This window comes from Cyclopterus lumpus, chromosome 4 (genome assembly GCF_009769545.1).
Source record: "Cyclopterus lumpus isolate fCycLum1 chromosome 4, fCycLum1.pri, whole genome shotgun sequence".
In the NCBI taxonomy this organism is placed as follows: domain Eukaryota; kingdom Metazoa; phylum Chordata; class Actinopteri; order Perciformes; family Cyclopteridae; genus Cyclopterus; species Cyclopterus lumpus.
In genome coordinates this window covers 12,304,436-12,328,779 of record NC_046969.1, presented here as the reverse complement: position 1 = coordinate 12,328,779, position 24,344 = coordinate 12,304,436, and the positions used below count along the sequence as shown (strand labels likewise).

Below are 24,344 nucleotides of genomic sequence, written 5' to 3'. Positions count from 1 at the left end.
TAACTCAGCTCTGATTTGTTCCGACAGGACTGAGCAAGTGCAGTGGCCTGTCCGGGCCTCACTGATGAGAGAAGAAGAGCAAATGTTTCTATCTAACCTGGATAAGATCTTGGACATGATGGGGCAATTCTCACTGTGGGGCACATTATCATTGTTCTGAACGAGTTAAAGAAGCAAATGTAGGTTAAAGTACATCTCAATATGGACTACACTGCTCGACTGACAAGTGGTAAGCTAAATAATAAAATATATAGAAATAAGATAAACAAATTAGGATATTGTGATTTATTCTTTGACTTTTTCTTTCAAGATTGTACCTGTTTTTCTAGTTATTATATCGGGCAAATCTTACTGCAATTAAACTGCCTGATGGTAGACAGGCGATGATCCCTCAACAAATCGATTAGGGTGAGTTCATGTGTGCAAGTGAATATGTACATGTGCAGAGTGAGAATATAAGAGAGAGAGAGAGAGAGAGAGCAGACAGGACATGCAGTGAGGTGGGATTGTGACAAGGTTTCTCCTCTCACATCCGATCACAGGGATCACCAAGTTGCCTCCGTTGAACAGGTTGCTATGGCAACTGTGCTTGAGATGAATACTGAGAAACCCTCTCCAGACATTTCACTGTGGGATAACTTCGCCGCAGTCACATGCAGGCAACGTCTTGTACAGCAGGTACAACATACACGCTCAGACGCACACATTCCTGCTGCTAAACATTATAACTTAAATACATTACTCACTTAATTTTAGGCTACTATTACTGCACCCAAGGTACCTTAGATGGTATGTTATCAGGCCTGTGTGTGAGTGTTTGACGACACAATACAAAAATATATATTATTAGAACTGAAACGATAACTCAATTAACTTGATCAACAGAATTTTAATTTGCAACAATGGTGGTATATCAATTGACAAGTTAATTTAAAGTAAAAATGTAGAACAATGTAAAAGTTCAAGCTTCCTTATGTTAAAATATGTTGATTTTCAAATGGGGATTTGGATAATTATGAGGACTATTTTTCACTATTTGCTGACTTACTAACACATAAGTTGATCACAGAAGAAGATTTTTGCATGCTCTCGGGCCAAGTTTGATCTCACATGCTCATTAAAAACATTTGAAAAAATCAGGGTGGTTAACACCCAAAATGTCAAAATGTCAAAATGTTGTGGTGTGCTGGAGGAAATTAGTTTCCTGTTTTGCTGAATTATTAAGCAAGGGGCTGGGTGGGTGAAGGGCTGGGCAGGTATCAGCCCAATCAGTATAACAATATTGATATTTACATGTGGCTTTAAAATTACAATTCAGCTGTTCTGCTTCATGATGACTGGACATTTTATTACCAAGTCAGTGTATCACTATATGATTCAAATGCATATTTGCATAGAGTTTGTAACTGTGGAATATCTGCATTCCAGTTGAAAAGAAGTATTTCGAAAATCTGGACATTTGTTTTGTATAAGGGAAACGTTAAGTGTACATTCAAATGTTTTACACGTATTTCAGTTCAATATTCAAATATTCTCTTTAGCTTTGTGGGACAAAGCGTGTGGTAACCGATAAGTTGTGTCACTTCCGGCGTCCATCTTCATTGGCGGAGCGAATCGGTCGCGCACTTCGAACAAGTTTTATTCAAAAGTATCTTAATTTGGCAGAAGACGGAACATATTTGGCTTCACCACCTGAACAGGTGGACATTTGAAGAATCAAAACGGTGTCAAACCTCGGTAAGAGTGTTTTATCTTTGAGGAAAAACCGAGCTAACTGCGAACGGTTAACGTTAACGTCTTCAATGTAAATACGACGGTGAGCTACCGACCTTGTGCCAAGAGTCATTTACTGTCTTTCAACTGTTGTACAAGGCTTCGTTTAGTACTCGTTAGTTATAATTGGACTGGCTCACATATTGGACAGGTGTATAAAGGTACCTTGCTCAAAGTAAGGCAAGGCGAGTTTATTTGTATAGTACATTTCAACAACAAGGCAATTCAAAGTGCTTCACATAAAACCATTAAAAGCATCAACACATGATGCAAAAGAAAACGAAAGTCAATTAAGAACATTAATTAAAACAGTTAAAAAACAAGAAATAGAATGTAGTAGTGAGATGCAGAAATGTATTGATATCCTTGAATCTGGTTCAATTAAAGGCAAAAGCATAAAGAAAAGTCTTCAATCTGGATTTAAAGGAGCCGAGGTTCTCAGCAGACCTGCAGCTTTCAGGGGCTTTTTGTTCCAGATATGTGGAGCAGAAGAACTGAACGCTGCTTCTCCATGTTTAGTTCTGACTCTTGGAACAGAAAGTGGACCAGTCCCAGACCGCTGGCATAATCTTGCTGTACAAATACAGTAACTTAGTGGTCCACTGTGGCAAAGAAAACTATGTTACAAGAAGAAAAACTGTGGATAGATCCATGCCCTTCAGGCTAGAGCCAGTCTCAAAACCATTGTTTTAAAGAGTTATAAAATTGAGCTAAACATCAACATAAAAGTCAGAAGTGAGAATTAACTAACTAAGACTGGAGCATGAATGAAACTTTGTCTTGGGTTAGCAAGCTAATTGTAGAGCTAAAACCAAAGCTGTGTTGTATGGGAATTTACTGTGTCTCTGTCACTATTTGCCAGCTTTCATAATTGGAGCACATCTGATCATTTAAATTGAAAGTTAGTGCAGTTATTTGAGACCCTGTGCAGAACAGCTCACATCCTTGAAATTAACAGAAGCTGTCATGTCTTTGGTAACTGGGAGCATCATTTATCACTTATTATTGGTACTTGCCAGGTGGTGTGCATTTGTTGTAAAACCAGCGAGACTAGAAAACAGAAACATATTGCCCTGGGTTTTTGACAGACCATACTTTCACACCGTTTAACATGTTAAAAAGACTTATATTAGATTAAAAGACAAGTTGATTATTTAAAATATGTCCAATCATTGACTCCAAATGTAATTATTGGTTTTGGGTTTTTAAGTTAAGGAAGTGCTTTTGGGTATACACGCCCCTGTTGTCTATGTCAAATCCTGTGACCTGTGACAATACTGAAAACACAATGAAGGGATAATGAAATGGCTAATTTAAGTTTATTACGCAATCTAGCACACGCAACTAAGGGCTGGAGGAGAGAAAGTTGTCGGGGATACGAGACTAATCAGCTTCTGTCATCTGAAACAGTAGAGTAATTAGGTTTTTGACGCAAGTGTATTCCAGTCTATTCATTTTGGTTGATGGGCAAAGCTCACTGCATCATGAGGTTTGGCACCATGGAAAAATAATTACCATGTGTTTGGGAAATTAATAATCGGTTTGATTAATTACACTGAGTATGTTTTCTATGAACTGCCTGGGGAGGGTTGATTCAAAATATCAGCATGTGAGCATGTTGTGTCGAATCAGAATATAGTCCTTATTTGTGTTAGTTAAATCGCATGTGATGATTCACAAAGTTGCAGTGTTTTTAATACAAATGTACCCCCGACAATTCTTTTAAGACAGACTTTACAGTTTACAAAAGCTCAGTACAGATATCAGACGCAGCTCTGGGCTTGGGGGTATTGTATTGGAACAACTATTATATCCCAGAGGTCTATTACATGAGTGAGAGGTCAAGTAGAGGGAGTTCACGTTCGTAACATATGGGAAAAGCTGTGGGGGAGAGAAAGGATTGCCAAGCCTGAGAGTGATGAGTGAGGAATGGGGTCTCAGTTTGAGGTGGACTTTGCCTGGGAATTCAGCCTGGGAAAGTTTCCGATCCTCGTTTCCTGTGTTGAGCTTTGAAAACCCTCAAATGCAGCATTATTAGACAATGGATTCTCCCCATTAAGACAGTACTGTGTCCGATATCACTCTGCAGCACAGGGGTCACATTGGGGACAAATTATAAAAAAAATTGTATCAAATAATTAAAGTAGCAGAGCCTCAGGGGCCAAGGACATGTTTGATAAGTTATAAGTATTCCACATTTAACTTTTTGCAATACATTTACTTCTATGAACAGTACAGTATATAACATATTCAGCAACCCAACCTTTTAAACTAGTGTTTTAATAAAGAGGTACTGCACATTTAAACTTCTTTTGTGAGCTTTAAACTAAATGATATCACTATACAGTGATACAGCACATCGATACCAGTTTAATATTTACATTTATAACAACACTTATATAAATCTACATTTTATGGGTGTAAAATGGCTCAAAATGCCATCTGCTTTCTAAAATTAGAAACACCTTCAGCAAGTGTTTTAGTAATGGCTAAATAAAGAATGTGTTATCGCTGTGAGTCCTTCATGCTGTTTTTTCCCCTTGGTTTGTGCATGGAGGAAGCCTCGAAGATTAGTAGGTGCTAATGTGGAGGAGCGAAGTATTTCCTCAGCATCAGTCACAGGCCTGTCTGCATGCTCAGGAAAACACCAACCACATGGCCAACCAAACCATTTCTGACATAAGGAGTTTTTTTCTTTTAATACTTTCATAATTTAAACATGTCACCTTGTTTGAGTATCTAGTCAGTCAATGTCAAGGTGTGCTTTTAAAACTATATCTAGGACCTATATGTTGGATGATACTTTTGTGTGTGTGTTGCAGGTCACAAATGGACATAACTGTGCAACAATCTGGCTAAAGATCCTAAAGAAAGAAGATATAACATCTTGGAACTACAATTCCCTTCAGCTGATATCAATGTTTTATGTTTCACTTTGAGGTAGGTGTGATTAGAAAATAAATATGTAATTTGCCAATATAAAACAAAAATAATTACACAATGAAGGTGTTGTGTAGTAGTTTTGCATCTGTCAGCATCATGATGGTAGCTGATTTTTAAGGCAGAGAGTTTACCAGTAGTCTGTTTGGGCTTTGCGTGAGCACTGTGTTCGTGGGTGAGCTGCACTTTTCTGTGAGGAGAGGAGAACATATGCTTTATTATATGACACTGAGGAGATGGCGTGAAACAAGTCAGCAATGAGTAACAAAGAGCAAGGTGTGTGGTGCCTTATGGGTAGTCGTGCGTCTAGTTGTATGTGTATTTACATGCACATTGATTTTGGAGTGTGTGTTTTGACGAACATTTGTATATTATCTAAGCTCCAGCATGATGGAAAGGCCTTTGATATGTCAGCTCCAATATTGTATGTGTGTGCATATGTGGGCATGCCCTACATACGCACACTCCCAAGTGGGTCCTCTTAATACACCTCAACATAGCACAGACTAGAAGGCCACATTGCAGTCTATACTGTATGCATACATACACATATATAGATTGTAATGTGGCAGAGGAAAAGCTATTGCTATGATACATGTACTATAACACACACACTTGATGTGATAACCAGGGGTAATGCATTCCAATTATGTGTTTTCAATGCAACAATTTTTTTTGTTCTTTTGATTTTTTTAGCCTAAAAAGGGTACTTGGGCTCTGCGGATTTTCACAAATGCAAATGCAAAAACACACTTTATCTTTTTGCGTGGCCTGATCCCTGTTGCGTCTCCGATCCTCTACCCTCCTGACTCGGGGAGTGTGGTGAGTTTTGCCCGGTCTTATTTGGATTCACTACATTTAGTTTAAAAGCCTGTAAAGAGAGGAAGAACAGTAACCATTAACCAACCGGAACTGGTAAACCATGTTCACCATGTAATTGTGTGACCCATAGTAACATCCTCCAACATTACTTAAATCTGCCTCATGACCTTCTGTATTATGTCAGACAGCTTCATTGTTCTCACTGCTGTCAGAGCAGATACTTAAATTCGACACTCCTATTTTAAGATCCCTCATGAATTATGGGTTCAGTATTAAGTGCGTCATTGGGAGGCCTATCCCCCCCCCCCCCCCCCCCCCACACACACACACACACACACACACACACACACCCACACACACACACACACACTATATTAGTAACATTTTTGTAGGTGTCCAGCCAACCAAGAGCGAGCCAGTAAGCAAGTTATTTTGTCCAAAACTAACTCCGCTATGGCGTTTTACGTTCCCAGCTTAACTTTAGGGAGATAAGTCAATCAGCTTAATGTGTTCTTTATGGCAGTCGTATACCAGGTAAACAGAGTCAAACCTTCCCTCAAATAATATCAAGTTAAATATATTTATCATAGTATTAAAATGTGTAATATTTGGCACTCAACTCCTGGCTGAGTTATTTGTGTTGTCTTTAAAATACTGCTTTGAAACTGACTGCAGTGAGTGAATCTGGCTTCATTCGTCTCAGCCATGCAGTCCAAGCAAAGGCCGGTACTCTTGGAAATGGACTAATTTAAACTGCTCCACTTTTTATAGATATAAGCTGATTGTATAGCAAGTTTGGGCTCTGTTTATTTAGGCTTACACCCCATGTGGTAATTGATGAGAGTAAGAGGGGACTTATTGGACTGGTGTTGACATCCTGGAGATCATTAGGGAGACCACAGACCAAACCGGCCCATTATCAGAGGGATGAGCTCATCTTTTCCATCCCCTGGAGGACCTGGTCTTTCACAGGGGGCTTTTTACAGGTTTAGACTCTGGATGGGGTTTTTGGTCAGAATTGTCCAGCTTGAACGTATTTGTTATGAAACTGGTGCTACAGGGCAGGGAAGTAGTGGGAAATGTGAATGTTGTCATACAAAGATAATAATCTTTTAACTGGTTTCGGATGGCTGGTACAAAGTCTGACTGAATATCTTCCAATATGACCAACTATGCTATGGCTTATACTGCTACAACACTTGATATCTAGTGAACTAGCTGACATGGCACCTGAAATATGACACAGCAGTGCTATTTGCCCTGATAATAGTTCCTTCCAACTCCCATAACTCAACATAAAGCTATGAATAAATATAATCCCCTAGTGGAATCGGAGTAAATCCAAATCCACCTGTGAGCGGGCAGGCAGCCTCCTCAGCAGCGTCAAGTAATTAGGAAGTGGGTGCTAATTACACAGAAAGCCCTGATACTTGTAGTGTGTCTGTGTGTGCCTGCCCCCCTGGGAAGGACAGCAAGTGGGGTAATGCCAGAGAACAGTGTGTCATGAGTGGCTGGATGGCACGTAGGCCTTCGTCATGGCACCCTGCCACCGCCACTCCTTATCACGCCACGCCTGCCATCCCCTGCCGCTGAGTGGAGAGTGAGTTGTTTTGGTTTGACTGCGCTCACTGCTGGCTAATCTGTGGGTGGCTGTTTGTGTACATTTAATAAATGCTGCTTAATCAGCATCCTTCATCAAGGAACTTGGTGGGTGGAGACAATTGGAGCAGGGTGGAGGTTTGCAGGGATGTTGCTTCGGCAGTATGCAGGAAATGGCATGAAGCCTTCGAACATGAGACGTGACAACTGCAACATGAGCCCAGGGACGTCCCGATTTACAGATGACGTTTAATGAGAGGCATCATATCGGTAAAACTCATTCACTGTGTTGATATACCTCCAGGTTATGAGTGGCATGTAAGGGTTTAGTTGACAAAGGCAACAATATGTCCTATGGAAGATAAAGTAATGGCATTAATGCATCCATTAAAACCCAGTTTAGACGCAATATTGCTTCATCATGAATCCAATAACTTTTTATCCTCTATTCATGCTTTATTAAACAGTGTGAGGTGAAATGTGGCAAAACAGGAGGACATGAATCGGGAACATTGCTGGTGTGTCAGTGTGTTGGCTAGCTGCGAGTGAACCTGATGATTTGATAGGAGGAGAAACGTCTTCCCCCCTCTCCTCCTGTTGGCTTGGTTCACATCACTGCATGGCTATGTGTTACCTGGGCCTTCCTGCTCCTCAGTGCCTTGCACCTGTAGCACTGAATTGGGGTCATCATCCCGTTCACCTCAGCAACTGGGGCAAGAGATAGAACTGCATTGCTGCATTTTTTTACTGGTCCTTGTTTGGCCTGCAGCCTGTTTCTCTGAAGAGCCACGAGATGATCACCTGCATAAATTATACAATGAGTAATCTTTTGATTATTGCATATATGACGTTTTAATGGTTTGATCCGTAAACTCATTTCTAAAGCCCAACTCGGTATCCAGCTTGGTTATTTTGTCTGACCATGAGCCAGAAAACGAACGGTAGTTATCATTCAAAGCAGCTAATATTTGTATGTGAGAATTCTGACGCCGCGAAGGTTTGATATTTTCATTTGATAAGTAATCATGTATCACAGTGGCCATTCATTTATTTTATTTCGTTGATTTGTCTCATCACTTGATCAACAGATTGGTAGCTGTTACTGGTGCAAATGAGTTTTCTGTTTTTCTGTAGAAACTGAGAAGGGGATTGTAGACACATTTGATGAAAGCAGTGGCACCACTACCTCGTCTTCCATTCAGTGGGTCTTCACCTGCCAGATGATAGCGGCCAGTTGGTGCTAGATGCAGCGTTACCTTCTTAGCTGCCTTCACACAGTAGCAGAGTGATGACCCATTTGAGTTTGTGTTGCGGCTTTTGCTGGTGGTAAAAACAATTCTGGCCCTGCAAACCGATGCAGAGAGACCTCACTGAAGAATGGCCAACCTCAAGCAACACTGCACCCCACAGGCGACAGGCATGAGCAGGGTGGGAGCGAGGGGACACGAGGTGGATGGGGTCGGGACAGAGAAGAAGATATGCTTTTTTCTTTTATTTCTGCTGCTTTTGAAGGAAACAGGCTCACTTTTCACGAGTTTCTGCCATCTGGGAAGAATGTGAAGTGTGCCAGAATAAGGTCTTCCGTACCCATGGTCTGTTTCTGAATGGTAAGCGTCTGTCTAAATGCCAGAGAGACTGCGCTGCTCTTAGGAGAGTGTTTCACTGAGATAACGACGAGAGAGCGGGTAGCAAAGTGCTTGAATGTGACAATCAAGTTAAATGTTGTTGGTGTCACAGCAGGTATCATGCTCATAGTTTAACGACCTGACTGTCATAGCATACACTGGGATTAGTATTGCAGTAAACCAGTTTGAATGTCGTACAGATTGTAAGCCCTCTGAGGCAAATTTGTAATTTGCTATATTGGACAATTCAAATAAAATTGTAATTCAAAATTAGAGGTGATTGTGCAGATGCTGATATGGATAGTGGGAAATCAAAAATGGATACTGTTTCTGACATGAATTCCTTAATTTCTCTGTTAAATGCACATGTTTGTCTATGTGATACTGCTGGTGCTTGTGACGGTATGCTTTACTATTCCTGTACTGTAGTTTAAAAAAGGATACTGAGAGCAGCTGTAGAAATGGATCAGAGCTAGAAATGTGGGAGAGGTACGCTGTGTAGCAGGGAAAAGTGTACTGTGTTAAACGGAACAGAAGATGGCGCAGCGTGTGTCTGTGTGTGTGTGTGTGTGTCCGTCTCTCCGTCCGTGTGTGTCTGTGTGTCTGTGTGTCCAATTCTTGACACATTTTAACATATAAAAGTAGGGACTGCCGAAATATATAGAATTTTAATAAGTGTTGCTTTAGTGATAAAATGTTGCTGTTACAGAAGAGGAATAAGCTGCACACTTACAGCCCTGCACATGGGAACAGGCATCTGTTTTAGAGACAGTGGTGTAGCAAATTATTTTGTCTGACTGAGGGGAGAAAAGTTCAACTAACAACATCAAAGCCAGAATTGTAACGCAAAGCATGTACACGACATGTATAAATGTTACAATTTCAATACCAAGTGGACATATTGTATCTTTGTGTCCATGTGCCTGTACTTCAGTAAAGGACTCGACTACTGTGACACATTACTGTTTCTCACAGGTTGGGATCCTGCATGTCCTCTAAGCAGCTCAGTCTGATGGGGTCCGTTACTCCTGATTCTCACCTCCCATTCATAATTACCAGTGAATCATCTTCATCCTCTGTTTGTCTCCTCCCTTCGTCCCTCAGTCTGAGAACGAGGGTGGGAGTCCATGGACAGAGCTTTCAATGGCTGAGGAGTTGTGTACCGGCTGGTTTCGCATCATTACATGTACAGTGGGTAAAACCCTTTTTCTTGACAAGTCTGTACAGTACAGCAACTCCTCAGCAATGAGAACATAGATTGTCATCGTACCTGCAAGTAAGAGATATAGGTCACTTTTCTTTCTCAGTTTTTCTCAGGGGGTTTACTTTAGATGATCTGATCACTGTGGTGAAATGGGTTTTGTGTGAGTGTATGGATTTTTACAAGAAGTAAGTGTGTGTATTTCTGTCTGCCTACACTATACGTAGCCATTAACCTTCGATTTTCTGTTGACTATACTGATATTGTATCGCCCTAACATGCTTTTACGCATTTGTGTGTATGCATGTTTACTTTTGCAGTGTGGTGCATCAGAGGGGACATTCTGATACAGTGCCGTCATTTAGATGGAACAAGAGACAAAGGCAGACGGAAGTTTTGAGGGAAGGAGTACTAGCGGCATAGAGCTAGAACGATTAAGAGGGTAATACTCATGTCATGTGATGTTTATGTTCCTTGAGGTGCACTGACAATCATTTTGGCTGTGGCTGCATTCTGTGCCATTTCAGTGTAGTTCAAAAGTTAATGTTTTATTTATCCCCATATTTGTATCCATCTCACCCCATTATGCCATGAATTATCCCTCACAATAGATACTTATTGAATCCTCATTCATTGTTCAAGCAAATGCACATTTTTTTTATTATAAACAAAATAGAGCATAGCACATAACAATGAACAAACTTTTTCTTTATACATCTGTAACTGTATGTAACAACATTTACTTAAAGTAAAAGCAAAGGCTGAACCTATTGATTTTTAAAATCTCATACTTTAGATATACAGTACTTTAGATAAACAGTACTAATCTTAAAGGTTCAAAAATCGTATAATTCAAGAGATATTCACTGAACCTATTAAGCACCATTGGGGCCATTTAAAAAAATAAAAATATATATTATTATTACGATATTTTTAAGTGTAGAGTTAAATCATAACCTTCAAGATACCACATTTCCGTCAAATGTGAATGGTTTTTTGCATTTGTTGAGGTGCTTTAACATACGGTGACGCAGAGCAGAATACTGTATCAATGGAGGTATTTTGTAGTATTTTTAAATATGATTGATTTGGACAATATCAACATGGAAATGGGATGTATACATTATTTTATTTTTTTTAAGTGTGTTGTAAAAACCTCTCATAAAGATGGTCATAAATGGCACTTCTCTCTGGTACGTATGCAGAAAATGCCCTCTTACACACAGTGTAAGTATGGGTGTAACTGTCTGATCCTCCATAGTAAATTACATAAGTTTGTCTTTATTCAGGCAGTTCCAAAACGGAGCTTACAGGGCATTAGGCTTTATATAGCAAATCCCCCTCTCTTCCTCCTCCTTTTATTCTACACTAGCTGGCATGGCAGCGTCTGTCAGCTGCACAATCAATATACAGATCTCTTTATATTGTATGGTCAAATATCAGCCTAGTTGCCGCAGACATGCCTATTACAGTATATTGATGGTACTCCTACACTAAGCAAATATCCACAGAATATTACCTCCTCAGCAGTAAGGCCTCAAGACCGGTAACTATTTTGTATTATTCTCAGTGAACAGTAGATGGCAGTGCAGGAGAAGATGCTTGTTGTCTCGCTGCCAAGGGAGTGAGCAGGGGTGAGACAAGAGGACATAATGTAGAAGAATATAGGAGAGGGAAAATGATGGGAAACAGAGATATGGCGAGAACAACAAAAGATGAGGTAGATAAGAAGGGGAGGCAGCAAAAAGGTGAGTGGGCAGGGAAGTCACATAATACAACTTTGGTGTGAGGGTGGGGTAGGTATGGACAAGGGGGAAGGGAGTTAAAGCAGCAGGCAGGGTGGGAGGGTGGGGTACCCTCTCTTTGGGGAGCATCTGCTGGGTGTTAAAACCGAGAATCTGGGCAAGGAAAGACAGAGGGATGGGAGGAGGCAAGTGACAGAATGAGCCACATGAGCAGCTCGACAAAACAAAAAAGGGAAAAGGGAGAAATCGGTACATGAGAAGGGGAAGAAGTGATGAAAGACAAGCGATTTGGAGGGAGGGAGTCACCATCACATGGGCTTCAGCATAACAGGGAGGATTCATTGAGCATGGAGAGTCACCCGGTTGGCTTTTCTTAAAGCATGAACCGCTGAATACTGGGCTTTCATAGGAATGTTCACCCAACTTTCGGCACAGTCACACCTATAAATATAGATTTCCCAGTGAGGCATCCACAATCTCACTCTTCATAAGAAAGGAATAAAGATCAATGGCTTTAATATGGTTGCTTTACTGGTTAATATTAGGGGGGGGGGGGGAAGCACAATTACCAACACATCTAGTGGTGAACATTACTACTACAAAGTTTTCTCTCTGTGGAAAATGTTACATTTAAAACTTGAGGAAAAGTAGATATGGGGTTCCAGAAGATGGACCTAAATAAATAACCCCATAAGATCTCCTGACACGAACATGATTTAAAAAAATTGTTTCTTTGGATTCTTTACTTAATCTTACTTTTTTATATTCTTTGTCTGACCTTGCAAAACAGAATAAATACATTTGTTTTTGATATTAGGAATATTTATTACCTAAAATAAACTGAACAAATTCATACAACGCTGATGCTATTATATTAAGTTATTACAAAATATAAAGGGATACTCCACTCAACTTTTGACAGAAAATAAACATACAAAAACACTGATCTCTTTATTGCCTCCAAATATGACTAAAAATGAGATATATAGGCTTACATATGCTGTGGGAGGAGTAGCCTGCCCCATAATGTAAATGTATTGTGATTTATTCAGAGAATCGCCGGTCCTTTTTGTTCCGGGACAAAAAGGACCGGCGGTAACTTGTATGTAACCATAGACAGTATAGACTGTGGGAGTGACATCCGATGTTGTAAGTCCCTTGTCCTCATGTGTGTGCTAAATTTTATTTTATTTTATTTAACCTTTATTTAGCCAGGCGAAACAGATTAAGAACAAATTCTTATTTTCAACTGTGGCCTGACAAGAGGCGAAACCTCTTGAGGGAAAGGAGAGGAAAATAAATAAATAACAGGGTTAAAAAGTGCCAGGGAGTGGAGAAAGCAACATGCTAACAGCCTGAGAAACAGCTGCATTCTTCTTTCAGCAAGTCCGTGATCTTGGCTTTAAAGGCCGACTTGGAGACGTAGGACTGTAGTTACAAGGATTTCATTCCAGGTTGTAGCTGCAGCAACATTAAATGAAGACAAACCAAATGCAGAGACATTTTTAGGGACATCCAACAAAATACGGTTAGCAGAGCGAGTGTTGTAAGCAGGGGATGAGATGTGCAGCAGCTGACACAGGTAAAGCCGAAACCTCTGTGTTTATCACAGTAAATCCATCCCATACTGATTACACAATACTACCATGACTACTACTACAGACAAGCAATACTAAGAATATTACTATAACTAATAACAAAATACATAAATCCCATGCTGCATCATTCCTGTCATTTCCCGATTATTTGTTTTGTAAAGTATCACTGTAGTGTTTCATTTGTTGTAGGTTTGCCTAATTGTCAGTCTCCTCTGCTCTTTGGTTTCTCCACATAAACATTCAGCCCCCCCCCCCCACCCCTCTCTCTCTCTCTCTCTCTCTCTCTCTCTCTCTCTCTCTCTCTCTGCACCCTCAGAAAATTTGTCGGCGCACACACAAACGCAAGCGCAAGCGCACACCCCTCCCCGGAGGCTGTTCTGTCATCGGCTCTTCCTGCTCGTTACTCCCAGTTGCAGCCTGCGTTGCCATGACGTCATGCTGATCGATCTTGGTCCCGGTGCTGTGTGGAAAGCACGGAGACGGAAAAGGGCAGCGGAGTGAAACAGGCTGGCAGAGACAGGGGAAGGTGGGAGGGAACGGGGACAGGAGGAGAGAAGGGAGGGCAGAGTGAAACCACACCTTTTTTTCAAAGGAGGGCGGAACACAGGCAGCAAAACACAAACAGCTACAACAGGAATAGTCACTCTGCAGGAGGGTACAGGGAAAAACGTTTTGTGCAGTGGTGTCTTGTTATAGTTTGTGTATGTGTATGTCCTCAGTATGGGTTGTCACTTGGCTCACACCTGCACCTTACTCTCTTCTCGAGCAAATAATTAATGTCATTCACCGCTGAATAGGCTCAACTCGTACTGCATTGACATAAGGTAGGGTGCATGGGAGGGGTGCGTGTGTGTGTGTGTTTAGCAGATTTGGGTATCCTCTGTATTTACTCTGTACATATCCAGTGGCTTTTTCTGTGCCTCTATTTGGAGGAGTAAACACGTTTAGTGTATGCGCACAAGTATTTGTCAAGCAAGAGCGGTTACTAATGTAGAATTCTCTTGGGCCATGGTGTCAGGAGATTCAAGCTGTAAGCCATGTGACTCCACAAACAGCTGCAGGGATTGGCTGAGTCCATCTCTGACCTCAGCAAACTGACTCCGCCTCTCCTCAACACTACCACCTAACACACATACACACACAGCCCTCCCTCCCTCCCTCTGTCTCTCCGCCTCACTCACTCCCTCCCTCTCTCTCTCCCTACCTCTTTTATTTATTATTTTCCTCCAGTTAGCTTTGCCCCCCCCCCCAACCTCTCAGCATCCTCCACTGAACGTGTAGGTTAGAGCCGCAGCCACAGCAGCAGCAGCATCCATGGCTTAAGCCCCAGCTCTGATCGGCAGCTAGCCCGGCCAGGCCCATACCCCTCCTCTCTCCTGTCTGTCTCTTTCTATCTCTCTCTCTCTCTCTCTCTCTCTCTCTCTCTCTCTCTCCTTCCTGGGATAGTTGACAGGCGACGTCTGGGGGTGTCGAAGGCTCACAGTTAGCTAGGGCGTTAGCCACATGCACACGGCAGCTCTGCTGCCCATCAATTCTACTGTATCTCTCTGGAAACCGGGCGCTTCTTGTCTTCACCCCTACCCACGCCACCTACTTTCATTTCAGGCTCTTTGGAGATAGAGGAATGCAAATCTGCAACCATGATGGAAGGTAAGATGATTAAAACAAAATAAAAATTTAAAATATATATATATATATATATATATATATATATATATATATATATATATATATATATATATATATTGTTATGCTGTCTCCTTTTCTGTTGTTATTCAGGGTAATCCCCTTCATGTCCTTGTCCTACAGTGCTTCGTCCACTGGCAAGCGTGTGTGTCTTTGGGAGGTTCAAATGTCATAAGCTGCCCTGCTATTTTGAGTGCATACATTCTGGTGACTTGCATGTTATTCTTAGGAAAAGGGCACAGCCACTGAATGTCTACCACAGAGGCACAATGGCGAGGCTAATTGAACCGTGTGTACCTTTTGTGAGTGTGTGTGTGCGTGTGTGTGTGTGTGTGTGTGTATATGAGTACCCCCCACCCCTTTTTTCCCGCTTCCCATAGTAAAGGATTATTTGGATTTATTGTGCAGGAGGGCTTATGTGCCCAGCTGGCTCACTTGTATAAATTCTCTTTGTATGGTGTTCCCTGAAACACATGCACTGACACACTCACAGTACCGTATGACTCTGCTGTGTGTCTACTCACACTACATTGACATTTTTACCCAGCACTCGCGTGTGGATTGGGTATTTGTACCGGAGGGTGCATACGTAGATTCACACCCACCCATAGCTGGACTGATCCACCTCTGTTGGGTTGAGCGTAGTGAAGAAGAAAAAGAGAACTGATTGTTTTAGTTTCATGTCCCTTTAATTGATGACATCATCAAGGGGGAAGGCCAGTGATCGAGGGATGAATCCCTACAGCTCTGCAGCTGGCACACAAAAGCCTCCAACCATTCATCCATCTGCTTCATATGATATCTCTGATTTCTTATCTTTAATGTTGTGCAGGCATCCTGTAAACGGCCATTTGTTTGAACAGAACAGCCTAAATATGTTGACTCTTACTGAATCCACCTTGGATTATGTAAGCTCCCATAGCCCGCCATACACGGGCAACGTTTTGAGGCAGTGAACATGGGGAAATATGTGTCGGTCATTATTGCTTCCAATATTTACCCTCTGTGGTTTCATGCGTTTCATGCGTCAAAGTGGATATATTTTGCCCGTGCTCTAGAAAGGCTTCACGATGTCATTCAAGCCTGTTTATTCCGGTGCATTTAGCAAATTAACTCAATGCCATTGTGTCTGTCTGCTGCTAGGGAAGACTCACGTTAACGCAATATCATTTGGTTGGTTGTTTGTGTATGTGTGTGTCTATTAGTGTTTTTGGAAAGGAATGATGTTATTGCTGCCCAGTCATGTGTTGTTGGCTCTTAGCGATCTCACACCAGAGAATATTGTATCATGTCATACTATCATAGTACCATGTCATCAAGTGGATTAGAAGGGCGGGCAGCAACCTATATATTGATTATGAGGTGACAGCTCTCTGGTGGTACAATTCTACCAGTGTATAATCCAGAGAACTAATACATCTTTTTATTTTAAATGCTGTGCTACAGGCTGTCATGTAGGGTGATGTGATCTTGCTTTTTTTCTATCTCCCAAGTTTTACAATATTGGCTGTAATGATACCGTTATACCATGTGGAGGGGTGTTGCCCTTTTCACAAGTTTCATTATTATTTTCTTGTTGGTTGGAGACCATGACTTGGACCATTCTTCTTGCCCGTTCTCATTGTTAACTGCCCAAGCATGCTGAATAAAGGTCTATGATCACTGACCTGCTATGTGAAGTCAGATATCCGTATTTAAATTGAATGCATTACATTTTAATCAGTTTAAGAGGCTGATACAATATGGTTTGATAACAGTGTATTACTCCCATGCTACTATTTGATGAAAAAGGCAACAGTCTGCCTGACAGTCTGTAACAGGTTGTAATGACCAAAACCAAAACAGCATCCCTGTTTGTCACAAACACGTCATAGTACAAACTATAAACTGCTCAGTAGGTTAGAATTTAGATGATAACTGACCGTGATACATACTTTCTGCCAAGCTGTATTTGTAGTAAGCATCCACCATATGCACAATAATGTCTAATAAGCGCATGCTGACTGTGCAGGTACCGATGCACCATAGATAAATATAAAAAACAGATCTCACATGGTGATCATAACAGATAACACATTAGTTATTAGTTAATGACTAACCCAAAGTGATTCAATGTTTTCCCTCTGGTATTTGGTTTATGACACAATATGTGTCTTGATGGCAAAGCTTAGCTGTACAGAGTTGATCATTACCAATAGTGGTGTGGTCTAACAATTGTATTGATTGGTATGGTACTGTGTTTTATTATGTTACAAAATCAAATAAGCAGAGTTGAACAAAAACAGAAGCTATTGATCAAACAATAATTCATCTTTTCAGTCTCAAGAATTCTCCAACTTCACTTAAAGAGTAAGAAATGAAGAGCTGATCTATTGCACCCCTTCCCACTGTCTGTCATTCACTGAATTTGTCACAAGCCAAGTTGTTGGGTAACAGTTCAGAAGAAAGAAATAGGCCGTCTGCAAACTGCTTCCCGACCATTAGCATGGCTAGCACAGGCTTAGCATGGACTGTGAGGGCAGGATTACAGTCAGGTGTTAAAATTGGATGCTAATCCTTGTCAGCTCTGCTTTTTAAAGCCCCATTTCATGGCCAGCATGGCTGTCCCTGGGTAACACATAGGGAAGGAGACATGGAGTTATTTTAGTTAAAATGGAGAGAGGCAGTATTAGTATTAGTATTAGTGATGACATCTCCCTACCCGCTATACTAATATAGTGTATTATAGTTCATAATATGCTATGTTTTTCTTTGAAAGACCCCCACTATAGTTTAGTTAAAGGTCTCACAGCACTTACCACGATCACTTGATATGAATCCAGGGTTTACTGCAAGTAGAGTTATTGCATCTGTGGTTGTGCAGTGTATTATTTTTCTGAAATCATCACAAACTGCAGTAACAACTCCCGTGTCCTGTTTGCTACAGTAAACAGATTAATAAACCATCCTGTTTCACTGCCCTTAGAATCAATTCTATATCTAAGTGTAATAAGTTTGCAATATTCTTTAATGACAAAGTTCAAGGCATTAAAAATGCCATAAATTCCATGACGCAAATATCTACTCTGCAGCCAGCTAGACACCTAGAGCTGACACATTTCATACCTGTCACTGACAAAACAGTCAAAGAGATCATCTACAGTCTTGAGACCATCGACGTGCTGCCTTGATGAGTTACCCACTAGATTTCTGAAGTCTGTGCTGAGTAGGGTTGCAAAGGGACGGAAAGTTTCCACAGGAATTTGGGATTGGGAATTTTGAAAAAAAAAAAAATGTGCCAACGTTTTTTTGCAATCATATAACAGGCATATATTTTTTGCAAGCATATAACGGGTAACTTAAATGTAGTTGAGAACAAGACTATGCACGCCTAGCTCAGCTGGACCCTAAATGCAGCTGGTTGGGAACATTGTCTGCCAGCAACATAAACGTAAACATTCACGTTCTGTTGTTTTTGAACGTCTTTGTTATCAGTGTTGTGTCTGAAGTGTGAGAGCGCCGAGTTGTGTAGAGGCCAAGAGCGGTATTGCAGATAGAGATTTCAATTATAGCTCGCAACATATTGAAACAAATAACTGAACTAGTTCATTTTTTGGAGCTGTGAACTTAGTTCAACAATTTGAATTATGAACTATGAACTGAACTAGTTCATTTTAAAATTTGTGAACTATGAACTGAACTAGTTCATGTAGAAAGTTAGTGGACCTTGATGAGGTCCAGGAAGAAAGCATTTATACCTGAAAGGATTCAGGGAAAAACACCCCCAAAAAAATTGGGGTTGGGGGGTGGTAATCATAGGGAATACACCTTTTTTATTCAACGTTCATGTTTTTGTTGTTCGATGAAAGAATACAGTTCTACTCACAAAATGTCAAAAAAGTCAATAATGTTTTTAAAAGTTGTATTATAAATGTTTGCATGCATGTCTGCTTATGACAAGGTAAATACAGTTAAATTACCCAAAAATTTCCAGTTAATTCCCATGGAAAGTTTCCAACTTTGAATATTCCCGGAATTTTGCAATCCTGGTGCTGAGCAGTTTGTTACCACAACTCGCTCACCTAGTCAACATCTCACTCCAGACTGGAACATTTCCAAAGGCCTTAAAACTGCTGTCATTAAACCTCTTCTAAAGAAGAGCAGTCTTGATGCCACAGTACTGAACAACTACCGGCCCATATCAAACCTGCCATTCTTAGGCAAAGTCCTAGAGCAGGTTGTATACCAACAGCTTACTGACATTATTCTGTCTAACAATGCCTTTGATACTTTCCAATCAGGTTGTAGGCCCCACCACAGCACTGAGACAGCTCTGATCAAGGTGACAAATGATATCCGCCTGAACACAGACGCAAGCAAAGTCTCAGTCTTAGTTCTGCTGGACCTGAGCGCTGCCTTTGACACAGTTGACCATGGGATCTTATTACAGAGGTTAGAAAAACCTAAACTGGTTCAAGTCCTATCTCGAGGATAGGACGTATTTTGTTGAAATTGTAACTGTGTCTCAGACCAAATGGCTTTGACCTGTGGGGTTCCCCAGGGGTCAATCCTAGGACCCCTATTATTCAATTTGTACATGCTTCCATTAGGCCAGCTAATACGCAGCTATAACGTGTCCTACCACAACTATGCAGGTCTACGTGTCACTGACGGCAGGTGAATATGGGCCTGTAGATTTACTTTGTCACTGCATCGAACAGATCAGTGTGTGGATGCAAAACAATTTTCTCCAGCTAAACTCAGACAAAACTGAAATCATTGTCTGTAGCCCACAGAAACAAAGAGAAAGTGTTATCAGTCACCTTGAGACTCTCTCTCTAAAACCTAAAAATCAGGTTAGAAATCTAGGGGTAATATTGGACTCAGAAATGAACTTCAACAGCCACATTAAATCAATAACATCAACAGCTTTTTACCATCTAAAAAACATTGCCAAAATCAAAGGAATAGTGTCTAAACCAGACTTGGAGAGACTAATCCATGCGTTTGTCTCCAGCAGGTTAGACTACTGTAACGGTCTGCTTACTGGGCTCTCTAAACGAGCTGTCAGACAGCTGCAGTACATCCAGAACGCTGCTGCTCGAGTCCTGACTAGAACCAGGAAATACGACCATATTAGTCCAGTGCTCAGGTCTTTGCACTGGCTTCCTGTTGCTCAAAGAATAGACTTTAAAACAGCTCTGCTTGTGTACAAATCTCTTCATGGTCTAGCACCAAAGTACATGTGTGACATGTTAGAGCCATATGAACCATCTCAGGCTCTGAGAAGCTCAGGGAGTGGTCTCCTGCTGGAGTCAGGACTAAACACGGTGTGGCTGCGTTTCAGTTTTATGCTAAAAGTTGGAACAGTCTTCCAGAAGATGTGAGACAGGCCTCAAGGCTGAAAACAGTTCTATTTGACAACTGAAAGTATTTTATCTGCACTCTTCGCTTTTATTATAATTAATTAATGATTGTTTTTATGTTTTTTATGAAATTTGCCTTTTTGTAATTTTATGTAACGTTAAAGCACTTTGAATTGCCTTGTGTACGAATTGTGCTCTATAAATAAACTTGGCTTGCCTATACATCTTTACTAAAAAGATGTAACAAATCTCCAGTATGGGTTTCTCTACTCATGAGATTCTGCATTTGTGTGGTGGTTGTTTCACCGGTAATTTACTCGGCTCTCCTCAGGGTACTCACTCTGGTGCAGGAGGGGACTTCTGATCCCATTTGACTTTGAAGGTAGGCACTATATGGCACAGATATCAAGGCAAAAGTGAAGTTTAATAGATTACATAAACTGAAATAAGATGACAGTGAGTACTCTTTCTTGTCCTGTACCACTTTAGTGACCTTCTGACATTTTATCTAGCACTATACCATCAAGCTTAAACTTCCCTTTGCACACAAACACAATATCTAACTGTAACAGGGGGACTTCCATGACATTATCTCTAAACATTTTGGCCATTACCTCTTACCTCAAATTGTACACTATGTGCATACACAAGCCCTCATGAATAACATGTGCTGTGCACACTGATGATCTCAATGGGGAAAACTCTTTTGAATTGAATAATTCCTTGGTATTTCCTGTGGCACCATCATAAGGAGAAAGTTAACATTGTAGTCCCAGCAGTGACAAAGCTCTAAGAATAGCGTTATCAGGATGTAGTTAATATTTTTTTCAGTTTTGACTCCATTCAACAATTTTGTGGGTTGTAATGAACACTGTTGCCTCTCACATGCCACTCACAGGGCTTCAGAGTTGTAGTGTTAATCCTAGTTAGTAGCAATCATATCGTTACAGGGAGGCCCAGTAGTTAGAGCTTGCCCGGCTGAAACTTGGATAAACCCTTGACTGGAATGCTGCAGAGATGAGGCCAGAGAGGCCCTATGGTGAGCTTCCCTTCATTTCTTTAATGGTCTATTACCTGACTTGATGTGAAACGTGATGATTATTTGCTCATTTGATGACTGCATTGGGGGATTCTCAAAAATCTAATTGTATCAGGATTATATTGTTTTGGTTATAATGAAATTAAAACTCAACTGGGTTCTAAATTCCCTGTCTATCTGGCTCAGCTCATGGCATACGAGCATGCAGGGTCATATCCACTGACTGAGCTGGTCAAAAGCATCTCAATATAAAAGATCATCTTATGTACCGGTAAATGAGTTGTAATGAAAGCTGATAACCTGTGATATTGCAGCTGAGATCCCTGTGAAGTGGACCAGTGCATGTTGCTTATTGGTCTAGTGCCAGCACTTGGACTACAGTTTTACATTAACCCATCACCATTATCAACTTTCTTATAAAAATAATTATTTTCAACAATTATTCTCTTATAAAGCCATAACCTGCATCAGGTGGATGTTTTTTTTTTTTCTGAAACACAGACTCTCTTAAACAATATTTATCTGAAATGTTGTCAGTCATTATACTTTGTTGGATTGTAGAGGTAATGTTTAGTTCAGCCAAATCGTACGAAAAACTAAACATGCAACTGTATTAGCCTTCTGGTCTATTTGTATTACCACAAATGTATTACCCTATGACTTCGAGAAGCCATGTCAAATAGTTATATCTCTGGTCAACTCCGCTCCATTTACCGTTGCCTCCAATTGGCTCAGGACTCTGCTGCCATATGGTTTCCCGGGTAACAGCCACGAGGCTGACTCATGTCTGTTTTGGTAATGAGCTAGACTGAGGCTCCCAACTGCACATTTTCATTGATTTCTGAATAAATAGTTTTTTTTGGTGGATGGATGTTGCACCAGGTCTGTACATGTTTGTGAAAACATTGTTAATGGTATTTATTTCCTCCTGAAGACCTCTGTACGCGGATAGCTACACTGCTCCCGTTGCAGACCCAAATGAGTAATTTAATGTTTTGCCATTGGCCCAAACACATAACTCATGCGGGCTGATGCGTTGCACACAGCCCTCAGTGGCCCAGCTGCAATCTCAGACTGGAATTAAACAGAGCAGAGCACCGTCTGTGAATATGAAATACTTCTCCTGGTATTGGTTTATTCTGGTCCTCCATAGCCACAGCCATGCACAGTCTTGTTGCTGGACAGTGCTGGACAGTATGACCACACGTTTGTATCATAGAACCTTTTTCACGGTTTTAATTCATTGTATTTATTTATTTTTGCATGACTGGGCCTTTGTATAGGTTTGTAGTGGCTTATTATACCGTCAGAAGTATATACAACAGTTTTAATACCAGCATGTATTGAAGGCTTTGATTACTATAGAGGCAAAGTACCTTTTCCTTTTTCGTTGGACCATCATGGGCCCTGATTTCGGAAAGAATATGTACCTCAAGTCAATGGTGAGAAACGAATGACTTTGATCCCGTTTGAATTGTGCCACGGAGTACACGTATGATGTTTGTCCATTCAAACATTGCTTGTACTTTCGCTTCTCAGCTGATGAAAAGAAAAACGTTTCTTAACATTGCTAAGTTGCCTGGCTAGCGAGCAAGCAAAGGTAACGGCAGTGTTGGAAACACATTGTGTGACGCTAGTTCAATGAGTAGTTTTCAAGAAAATGTAATGATACTACAACAAATCTATGATAGACTGTGATTTTCTTGACTTCCAAAATTATCTTTTAAATGGACAAACATCATATATGTAATTCATTGCGCAATTTAAATGGGATCCCAAAAATATCCGTCTATTGCCAGTTTTTCAGAAAGGCGGGACTTTGCCTCACAATAGGTTTTGCTTTGCTTCACAATATTTTACAATAATATGAAGAAATCAGAAAAAAACTTCCAAACAGACAAAGCGCCCTGATCTCTGGTCTCTTTTTCATCATCCTCCATCTCTCTCTTAAATTTTTAATATACAGTAGCAACTGAGTCTCTCCCAGCCTGTTATGCTACTAGCTCTGACGTTACCCAGCATGCTTTTGGGCAGTTTACATTTGTAAATCTACAATTATTAAGGTTACAAATTGTTTCACAAATGTTGTGCTATGGTGTTTTACCCTGTTAAAGAGAACTATTGTGGGTTATCAATTGTTGTTATAAACAAGGGTGAGAAGGGTTCATAGGCTCTCTCAATACAGTCCATCTGTGGAAATTCCTACAAAGGAGCACAGTAGGTGTGGCATGTTACTGCTTTATTAACATGTGATTGTAGTCCATGTGTTTGTCCAAATAATAACTGTCAGGTTGTCGTAATTGTTAATGCCCCGAGGCAATACTTTACAGATAGTAGTCCAAACAAAACCACACAATACATCAGACACAGCACAAGGTCCATATCTCCTACACTGTCTCCATAAAACGACAACAAGATGCAATGAGTGACATGAAATCCGGAGTTGTAGTTTGTTTAAAAAACAAACCGCAGATGAAACGCAGGACAATCTGTATTAGCACGACTTTAAGATTAAAGGGAGATTAAACCTTTGCCTGCTGGATACATCTAGAATGCCACATGTAAAAGAGGTTTAGTGTCCAAAACCGTAGTCTGTGCCTTTTTGAGGTGACCTTCAATACGAGCAGGTGCTGAAAGTCAGTAAGGATAGCAAAACAGAGCGTCACAGTCTTTTTCCAGTTTGTTCCTAATGATCCCAATTTGTTCCTTAGTAATACTGCCCAACCATTGACATGCTGCCTTAGAAAAATAATGAAATGCCACAAATGAATGTGAGACTCTTGATTGAAATCCGTATAGAGGATAAAGCAGTGGTAGACGAGCCTAATTCTGACGTTAGTTCATATTATGGAGTGAAGTGACAAGGCGGAGTCACTGGCGTTTCCTAATAACATAAGTCTGTGCACGTTAACTTATCAGACAATGCTGGCATGAAAAACGTGTGCGTGTAGATGTCTATTCAGTCATCAAA

At 40.7% G+C, this 24,344-nt stretch overlaps 1 protein-coding gene across 1 annotated transcript in view; it reads left to right on the top strand.

Moving 5' to 3' along the window:
- Positions 1-1,602: 1,602 nt before the first annotated feature.
- Positions 1,603-24,344, top strand: part of sgip1a (SH3GL interacting endocytic adaptor 1a) — a 66,775-nt gene continuing 44,033 nt past the window's right edge. Inside the window, exons 1-3 of the mRNA XM_034531300.1 lie at positions 1,603-1,737; positions 4,596-4,713; positions 14,909-14,953. Coding sequence (XP_034387191.1) covers positions 14,944-14,953 — 10 coding nt within the window. The 5' untranslated portion in view covers positions 1,603-1,737; positions 4,596-4,713; positions 14,909-14,943. The remainder of the gene's footprint in view (positions 1,738-4,595; positions 4,714-14,908; positions 14,954-24,344) is intronic.